Source organism: Carassius auratus, chromosome 14 (genome assembly GCF_003368295.1).
Source record: "Carassius auratus strain Wakin chromosome 14, ASM336829v1, whole genome shotgun sequence".
In the NCBI taxonomy this organism is placed as follows: Eukaryota; Metazoa; Chordata; class Actinopteri; order Cypriniformes; family Cyprinidae; genus Carassius; species Carassius auratus.
In genome coordinates, this window is record NC_039256.1 from 13,004,913 (window position 1) to 13,014,530 (window position 9,618).

The window sequence follows — 9,618 nt, forward strand, 5'->3', positions numbered from 1 at the left end:
CTGGCCATTAATGATAGCTTTTGGTAGGCAGCACTTTAAGGTATGTGTCTATATATAAATGTACTTAAAATATTTATATCTATCTATCTATCTTAATGTTACAAATAGCGCCGCTCTCCCTTATATTTAACTTAAACGTCCACCTCTTTGTCTGTGTTCCAGTGATTTCTGAGATTCACTTAATAATGTTATGATGGTGAGAAAGTGTTCCAAACTGTATCCTCTCCCTCCGCTGGTACAGTATCAGTCTATAGCACCGCGTAAACAGGAGCGCGAGTCCCCCGCCCCTTCTCTCTCTGCGCGAGCTGCTGCCAGTTCCGCGTCGGCCGCGAGTTTACCAGCCACGCACTGCCTGCACGCGCTCGATCCGCCGCCGGGCTGCAACAATGTGACTCTCTATGGCTTTCAGAAGCCCCCGTTTTTCAGTCTCCATTAACGGCCCAGCACTGAGCGAGGCGAGAGGATTTTAACGGTGAGTGTATTTCGGATGGCCACGGAACGTGGGAATATGCGTTACGTTAGCGATTTGGGGGCACCGAACGTGTGTAAAGTTTCGGGAGGGGAGAAATTGTGTCATGTGGTACGACAGAGACTGCTTGTCCGCCAGTCAGTTCAATTGGAGCGGATAGATACCTAATTACACAGTGTAAAAACGACGTCGCGAGACGAGCTCAACTTGCCATGTGTTATTTCCATGGGGATGACGTCACGCAGTCCTTGAAGCCCGTGCGCGCGGCTCACGCTGATGAGATAACGGGACTGACACACTGCGCGTTCCCCATGCACACAACAAGCTATACAGGAACAGGTCATCTGTTTATAATGCGTGCGTTTTAAAGAGAAAATCATAGTCCATTCTCGGTAGCTATTAATTACGTAGCAGCCTGTCAGTTGTTTTTTAACTCTTTATACATATATGTATTACATAAACGGCAGAGAGCATCACAAGGAATACGTCGTCATGAGAAATGATTGACCGATGACGTTGCTTTTCTGAAGTACTGTAATAGTGCATACTTGTTAATCTGTTTAAAACTTTAACCCTAAGAGACCCATTAATATAGATTATGATGTATGTTATATTTTTCTCGTAGAAAGTGCTTTTAGAAAGCTATTAGTTATAATAATCGTTATTTTTTTCTGGTGGATTTTGTGATTGCAGAACTGTTAGGCTTTCATAACTGTTTACTATGCTATTGGGACCTGTTGTCACAAAAAGGTCAGATTGTGTAAAGAAATACATTCATGTCAGAGCAGATCCTGGGATGTTCGTATGCCTTGCTAACCCTCCATCAAGTTCCTGAAATTTAGAGGCCTGTACTAGTGTCCCAAACAATTTGGAGTAATTTGTCTTTGATATTCTATTTTTTCAGTGGTTAAACAGATTATTAAGGAAAGAATGCTTACTCGAAAATTGGCTAAATTAGGTAGTGACCATATTTTGTGGTTTTCAGCTATGTGGTATATATTTTTACACGAGTCATGACCTTAACATCAAGCCAATGAAAACTCAAAAGAAGTCTTGAAAGGACACACCCTTAGCTTTTCCTGTCTCTCCTGACAGGGACTTTCCTATGAGTTTTCAGACTGAAAGGAGTCCTGAACTCTGATACACTTTGACTAATAAGGATCAGCTCACATCTGGTTTGAGTTGGACTGGTTTCAAAATAGACTTTGTGGTGTAATCGGTTATGATTCTTTGCTTGTCATGTGGAGGCGTAAATTATAACTGTAAAGCCTCAAAAAGCTGGTAACAAGTATTCCTAAACTTAACCTTTATGTGCTTTTTAAACCAAGTTCACTCTTTCAACAGTAATGTCTTCAGATTGGAGTTACAGCTGCCTCTATACTGAGGCGATGGCAAAATCACAGTGGCAACCCTGTGCTGGTGCACAGGCAACACTGTGACTCTTACTTGTGATCTCCTGACCTCTGTGACCTGTGAGTCGAGATGGCGACTCACCGAAAGCACCTGGTCCGAGATTTCAACCGATATATCACCTGCTCAATTTGCCGTGGGTACCTGATAAAGCCCACAGCTGTCACAGAATGCCTGCACACTTGTAAGTCATCCTTGAATCACACATTTTCTTTAAGTCCCCTGCGTCATTTCTTTTTCTCTTTCTGAGAATAAAAACAAACAGAATATTTTGGAAATAGTCGCTATTAGAAATGTGTCAGAATAAACTGGCCTCTTTCTGGAATAGTTTTGTTTCCAAAGATGGCTGCTGCTAGTGTCATTATTATGTAATGGAAAAATGGCAACTGTATGTCACTTAGACCTGCCCACACCTGCTTATCTGACCTGCCTCATATCTTGTCTCTAAAATCTATTTGTTTAACACTTGATGTATGTGACTTTCCTCTTTCAGAATAATCCAATACATTTTTTTATAAAAAATTGTCATTGCTTTTCAAGCCTTTCAATGGGGTAAGCGGGTGCTTGTTGTCAACAGTTCAGAAGACGTGAAATAAAGTGATCCTACATTTTGCACACCTTCCATGCCCCACTGTCATCAGATGTTAGAAAAAAAGTGTTTATTACATTTGAAATCTGGATATTTACCTTACAAAGACACATGAATTCGCTTCAGGGGGCCTTTATTCACCCTCTGGAGCCATGTGAAGGACGTTTTATTTCAGGTTACTGTTTCGAGGGTGAGCAGAAGGTGGACAAATTTTCATTCTCGGGTGAATTAACCCTTTAACATCTAAATTCTTTGTCTGACCCACCAGAGAGTATCCTAATGTTTGGTAGATACAGCTTTGAGTGTAAGCAGTGGTTGTTTGTCTGAGAGCACAGGGTCTCTGAAAGTGACTTGATAACCTTCAAAAAATCCAGTAATGTAAGGGAGTGACTAACTAAAACTACAAATTTTAGGGTGTAGAATTTTACCTAGTTTTGGGTAACTGAAATAAAGCTGAAATAAAATATAAGCTGAAGTTAATATGAAAACTGAAAGTATAAAAAGATATATGAAATTATTAACACGTTAATTGTATAAAAATAGTACTAAAATGAAACTTTACAAAACTAACCAAATTATTTTAGTGTATCAGACAGTTTGCTTTTTTCTAGTTTTATTTGTGGTTTTGTGAGTGTAAATTATGTATTGGTGGCATTTAGTTGAACATTTATCTATTAAATACTGACATTTTAATTGGTACACTCAGTTTTTGTTGATTTATAAAATGTCCTCTGACAGCTATATGGAATTATTTTAACTTAAATGACCTGTGTTATGTATGAGCTATCAAAAAGTGAATGAAAACGGTTTGATAGATTGAGAGTAATTTGACCCGAATCCTCTCATTCTCTTGTTTCTTTTCTGCTTTTCCTTCTATTCTTATTCCACTGTCCTCTAGTTTGTAAGAGTTGTATCGTTCAGCACTTTGAGGAGAGTAATGAGTGTCCAGAATGTGGGATACAAGTCCATGAAACCAACCCTTTAGAGATGCTGAGGTACCCAAACTCACCCACACTCATTTCTCACATGCACAGATTAAGTTCACACAAATCCTCTGTGTTTTACATGGTATCTTGGCCTTTCTTCTTGCAGGCTAGATAAAACCCTGGAGGAAATCATCTTCAAGCTGGTGCCTGGGCTAAGAGAGAGTGAGTGTGTGCATATATTAAGGGTAGCACGACTACTGTCATGAGATGTCATGTCAGAGTTGTCAGAGTAATCACAACCGTTTAGTGATCATTTGAACACAACTGAATTAATTCAATGCACACATTTTTATTACGCAGAACTCTATAAGCATGTCTTTTTTTGAACTTCACTAAACAAATGTGGGTCACTGTGATTTTGCCAAATAAGATATATTCCTAGATCAACATCTTCTGATGATCCTGGATCAACATTACTGTCCAAAAATATAGACTTAACCCAATCCCTAACCAAAACTTAACCCTACCCATAATTTATTCCTAAAATCAGTGTGAAATGAGAGCTAATTAACAAGGGTGTAGAAGCACCTAGCCCCGATCATAAGCCTAAAACAGATATTTCCTGAAAAGTTATTCCACCATCTAGGCCAAATAGAAAATGTATCTGTATCTAAGTTGATTATTAGCCTACTCTTGAGAGAGAACTGGTTTGGTTTTTGAGAGACTGAGACAAGCAACGCGGCTGTTCGTTTGGTGAGCATGTTGTGCTTATTTCATTTATTCGTATCATATCGTAGCCTAAGGTTTGAATCATTGCCTTTTAAATATATACTAACAATAGTATGTCTTTGTTGTATTAATATAGGTGATATTACTCTTACCAAGCTCTGATTTATGAGAGATGCACAGAGATGCAACAGCAATGCGCTGTTTGCTTTGCACTCTTTTCATTCTTAAGGTTTACATTCATTCACTTCACACTCGTAACTTTAGAGGTATGTTGTATAATATTGCCGTGATCTCCTGACTCAGCTGTTTTATAGCAAACATCAGGCTGTGCCAGCCTCAGCCGAATATTCAGGTAGAATTATTCCTTGTCCATTATTTGTTTTTGAAGCCATTATCCATGCCATTCCAAGTAAGGTATTCTGCTTCGGGCACACCGCTAATTATTACATTACTGTGGCAAGTGGGGCGGGGCCGAGAGGCGTGGGAACGAGGAGTGAGGCAGGGTGTAGTGATTGGAGATGAGCTACACCTGCGCCCCACCGCCGGTATCGAGTCCCACGTAGGAGATGGAAGGATATAAAACTGGAGGGACTATAGTGAACGAGGAGAGAGGACCAGGCCTGGACCATATTTTATGTTTTGCTTTTTATTTATTTGCTTTTTATTTATTACACCGTTTTGTGTTTATTTTGAATTATTAAAGTTTCGTTTTGATTGTGCGCCGGTTCCCGCCTCCTTCTTCTCGATGAGTAGGAAGTTTATTATTACAATTACATATTTTAATTTTACATGCAACACAAATAAAGTCATTGAAAGTAACAGCTACATGCAATATTGTAATCCTAAAATTCACGTAGTCTGTGCATCCATTATGGTTAATGCATGCTCGAGTAGTCGATTGTTTCCAACAGCGCCAAATAGTGGTTGAAGTAGTCGATAATTTGACTCCCCGACTAGTCTATGCAAGCCCTATTCACACACAGACATGCATACTTTATTCTCTATAATGTGGTTTATATGGTTGTGTTTTGGTTAGTAAGTGTTTCTAAATCTGTAAACTGCTTCTTAACATACTTTCTTTAAATGATTATGTTTATTTACTAGAGGAGGAACAACAGGAAAGTGAGTTTTGGAGAAAAAATAAGATCTTATCAAATGGAGAAGGTAATACTTAACTATTCCCTTCACAAAATCCACAACCTCTCATGCACACAGTCACATATACACATACAGAACATGCCAATATACTTTAAAGTTAAAAGCCAGATTTCCTTTGTCTTTCTTCTAGACGGCCCTATGGCTAAGAAAGCTCACCCGAGTGATGAAGAGGACGATGATGGGAAAGGTGGAGACTACCACAGGAGTGATCCTCAGATCGCTATTTGTCTGGACTGTCTACGAAACAATGGGCAATCAGGAGAAAGCATAGTTAAGGTACTTATAGACAGTATAGTTCAAAATATGGTATGTGTATTTGTATGTGTGCATGTTTATAATATGCACCTCTTGTCTCTGCAACAGGGTTTAATGAAGAAATTCATCCGTTGCTCCACTCGTGTTACAGTGGGAACCATTAAGAAGTTCCTCTGTGTAAAATTAAAGCTGCCAAGCTCTTATGAGGTAAAATACTGTTTTATTACTGTCTCAGAGGGCTTTCAACACAGGCAAATGCTTCTGTGTGTGTATTGAGAGTTAATAGAGTCAATACAGATATTAATAAATGAGCCCTTACCCATCATTTGTGAAACTTGATAGACAATGAAAATGGTTTCTGGGTTTTACTAAATGTGTATGTAATACAAAACATGCCACACTCATTATATGCCTATTATTTGATTTCATGAAACATAATTTGCTTAATTTTGACTGTACCTGTTTCTCACAGCTCGATGTTTTGTGTAACGGAGAGATCATGGGCAAAGACCACACCCTGGAATTCATCTACCGCACTCGCTGGAGACTTCAGGGTGACAGTGTAAGTGCATATGTGTGTGTGGGTCAAGTTTTGTCAGTATTGTTGGGAATGAATGTCTCTACAAGGATAGTAAACTTAAAACCACCTATACTGTATGGACCAGCCCTGTATCCCTGGAGGAATATGGATTTTCAAACATCCTTAATAATAACTCAATAAAAAGGTCAGGGTTCGTGGATTAAAGATATCATTAGCTCAGTATTACAAAAACAGAAATTATTAGAAAGTAACCACCATTATTTTTTGTCAATAATCCGTTTCACTGTACATCACAATATGGAAGAAAAGATCTGCAACTTCTGTTACATTGAATCTTTAACATTTTCCTTTAGTACAGGAATGTCTGAAAGTCAGTTCCCGGAGGGCCGGAGCCCTGCAGAGTTTAGTTCCAGCTCTGCTCCAGTAAGAAAATACCATGTAGTTTTCATATAAGCCTGAAAGACTTCATTAGTTTGATCAGGTGTGTTTAATTAGGATTAAATCTAAACTATGCTCTGGCTCTCCAGGAACTGAGTTTGACACCCCTGGTTTAGTACAATGGCAATATAAATCTAATTAATTAATTATGAAATCATGTTGTCTTAATAATATCACTATAAATACAAAGGTGTTTATAAAGGAAAGTTTATAGCCACCGTAATATATTAGGAAGGGGGTCCCTTCTAAGGGGATCATCATAATTTGGTATCTTTGGCATCAAACTAAATATAAAAAAACAAAAACCCTGTACTAGAACTTTGACAAAAAAGAAAATATAAAAAAAGTAAGTTTGACCGTGAATATGTAGGTGTGTTTAAATCTGTGTGTGTGTGCTCATGAGAAGTGTGAACAGCTGTCGCTGAGTTGGTGGTGATTGTGGGGGGCAGGAGCAAAAAAAGAAAAAAAGCTCACAGCTACTGACAGATCTATGAGTCATATTTCTCCAGTTACATACACACTAGAGGCTGACACAAAATCAGAGGACACATCAATGCCCCTAGGTTTGTGTCCTTGTCTTTTACACCACAAGAGAGAAAGATAGAGGACGATATGACGATATAGTGAAAATGATACCCTGCTTAAATCTGAATATTCAAAGTCATTCTTTACTTTTGTTTGCACCCCAGGCTTACCCCATGGTTCTCGAGTACCGTCCAAGGATCGACTTTGGTTAAACAGCACTTACGGCTTTGCAGAAATCTCATGCAGACTAATGTCAAGAGATGAACAAAAAGCAGAAAAGCTGAATGATTGTGCCTCTGTTGAAAGACAACAACACAAAGCCCCATGACTGACAGGACTGCTCACTTCTTCCTGTGCGCTGCTTCAGCCTCTACTCCTCCATTCCTCCCTCTTTTAATTTCCATTTCCACAGTTGTGACTCCACCCACTGGCACTGTATCAAGTTTGTTGATTACATTCCTCCAAAGCTTTCTCTGCATGTTGTCTGTATGATGACATTTTAGCGTAAAGTGGCCTGTTGGGATTATCTGATAGCAATCTAGCACAGAGAGTACGCTAAAACTCATCGCAAAGATGCACCCCGACCAGGTGACAAGTTTAAGGAATAAGATGAAGTCTCAGTAGATTTTAGATTGTTTTATTAGGCGATTTTATCTAAGAGTTTGCACTAGAGGCAAATCCAAATGCCTCGCTGTATTGTTGCTGTTCTGTGTTACCTTTAAACTCTCTCTTTATCTTTTTGGTTACTTTACTCACTTGCTCTGACTGCCCACATTGTCCCTCATATATTCGATCACACAAACTCGCCTTCACTTTCTCAGCCTCTTTCCATCTTCCCTTACACTCTCTCATTTTTCTCCGATGGTGTTTTTGGCTCTGGTCTGAAGTATTGATGGATCTCATTCAGATGGAATTGAATGAGAGCACTGTAGATGCCCCAAAATAACAGCATTGAAAGGCACTGGGTAAGCATTTTTCCTTCACATCGAGTTGAGGCCAAATCTTACTTTCACCCAAACTAGATCATTATCTTAATAGAATTGATATAACAATAACTGATGCCAGATATGCTTAATGCAGTAATTCACTGAGAAATCTCATCTTTGAAAACTGTTGAATGGGGAATGACTGAAGTGTGCCAGCTGCATCTCTCGAAGAGCAGCTTTGTCTCACAGGCTGTTAGTTGTAAACATTCTGTTGTTTCCTGTTTTAATCAGACATATATTTAAATGAGATGAAGCAATCAGATTCACCCTCAACAGACATCTGAATTTTAAAAACATTAGCCGGATTGTTAATAATTCTCGTTATCTGTGTATTTTTAGTGTTGTGTAGCAAATGAAGACCATGCATTTTATGCAGTTTGTGATGTCTGCAAAAACAACTGTGCAAAGGACAGGCCAAAATTACATTTGGTTACTTCCACAAAGTATAAGAAAAGTCAATATCTGATATTTCTCATTGTGCTTCTCTACTACACAACATGGACATGTTTGTAAAGAGAGTTTGAGATTCAATCAATATGTTTGAAATATTCTAGTGTTATTTTGGAACATTAGTTCAGATAAGGTCATAGGTTAACTTTTGAACTCATATTTACAAGAAAAAAGTGAAGACCAAACTGATAAAGTTGCCAAACTGATTTTATGCACATTTCCAGAATGCATTTTGAGAATTAAGGGTTCAAAACATGGAGCTTTTCCAATCCAGATTATATGATGGTACTCAACATAGAACAGAATTACATGAATTATTACGTGGACATTTGTTTTGGATAATCTCAGGGGATGACACCTGGTGAAATGTTTAGTGTTTGGGGTTTGTTTAGTGTTTTTTTTTTCCATTTCAGTTTTGGAATCAAGGAATCATTACAATGGGTTTTAGAAATTAGAGTCCCTGCAGTGCTGGAAGTCACTACAGTTAATCAAAATATACATATACGTAGAATCCAATGAGACTGAATTTCTTGGCAACACTGTTTTCAGTGAACTGTTTCCATATGTACCAATAGCGGAAATGTATTTGTCCAAATGTGTCTTATGGCAGGCTAAAACTTGTTATACATGTTACACCAACATGGTCTGTTGTACTGAATTTAAAAAATCATCTGCACTCTCTGTCAGTTCAGTGGAATTCTTGATGTTGTCTGTTTAGGACAAAGGCCACTGGCTGCTCTCCAAAATCCAATTCCCTCCCCTCTAAGAAAACATGCAAATCAAATATGAAGTGTCTTTGAGCTCTAATTATAAATACAATGTATTTTTGTATGTTGAAGCACTTAACATATATTTGAACCTATAATCAAAAGATTTTGTCAATGCTTGTCTTTTTCCTAATAGATGATGCTGCTTGGGGTAATTTATTCTTTTTTTGATACGTCCCACCGCCTGCTATGTGTTCCCCTTGTAAATGTTCACACTGTACATGAAAAGCTTCCTAATGCTGTTCATGACCTATTGTTATTTAATTAATGAACATTAAAATATGAGAAAAAAAAACGTGTGGCTATTTTTCTGTAATTTCTTTAACAATAATCCAGAAACATATTTTATTTTGCTGATAAAATTATGAAGTCTAT

The 9,618-nt window shown here is 38.1% G+C and overlaps 1 protein-coding gene across 1 annotated transcript; it reads left to right on the forward strand.

Annotated features, from left to right (window-relative positions):
- The first annotated feature begins 290 nt into the window (after window positions 1-290).
- Window positions 291-9,217, forward strand: LOC113113685 (polycomb group RING finger protein 5-A-like). The gene is made up of 9 exons (XM_026280081.1): window positions 291-472; window positions 1,814-2,063; window positions 3,367-3,463; window positions 3,561-3,616; window positions 5,228-5,287; window positions 5,412-5,557; window positions 5,645-5,743; window positions 6,009-6,098; window positions 7,205-9,217. The coding sequence occupies exons 2-9, from the start codon at window positions 1,952-1,954 to the stop codon at window positions 7,250-7,252; spliced, it is 708 nt and encodes a 235-aa protein (XP_026135866.1). The 5' UTR covers window positions 291-472; window positions 1,814-1,951; the 3' UTR covers window positions 7,253-9,217.
- Window positions 9,218-9,618: the final 401 nt, after the last annotated feature.

What these genes read in the sequence shown, in the direction of transcription:
- LOC113113685 (XM_026280081.1), top strand. Translation starts at nt 1,952, where the DNA reads ATGGCGACTCACCGAAAGCACCTGGTCCGAGATTTCAACCGATATATC. An exon ending in AACCCTTTAGAGATGCTGAG is followed by an intron (nt 3,464 to 3,560) that starts GTACCCAAACTC and finishes TTCTTCTTGCAG; the next exon opens with GCTAGATAAAACCCTGGAGG. An exon ending in GGTGCCTGGGCTAAGAGAGA is followed by an intron (nt 3,617 to 5,227) that starts GTGAGTGTGTGC and finishes TTTATTTACTAG; the next exon opens with AGGAGGAACAACAGGAAAGT.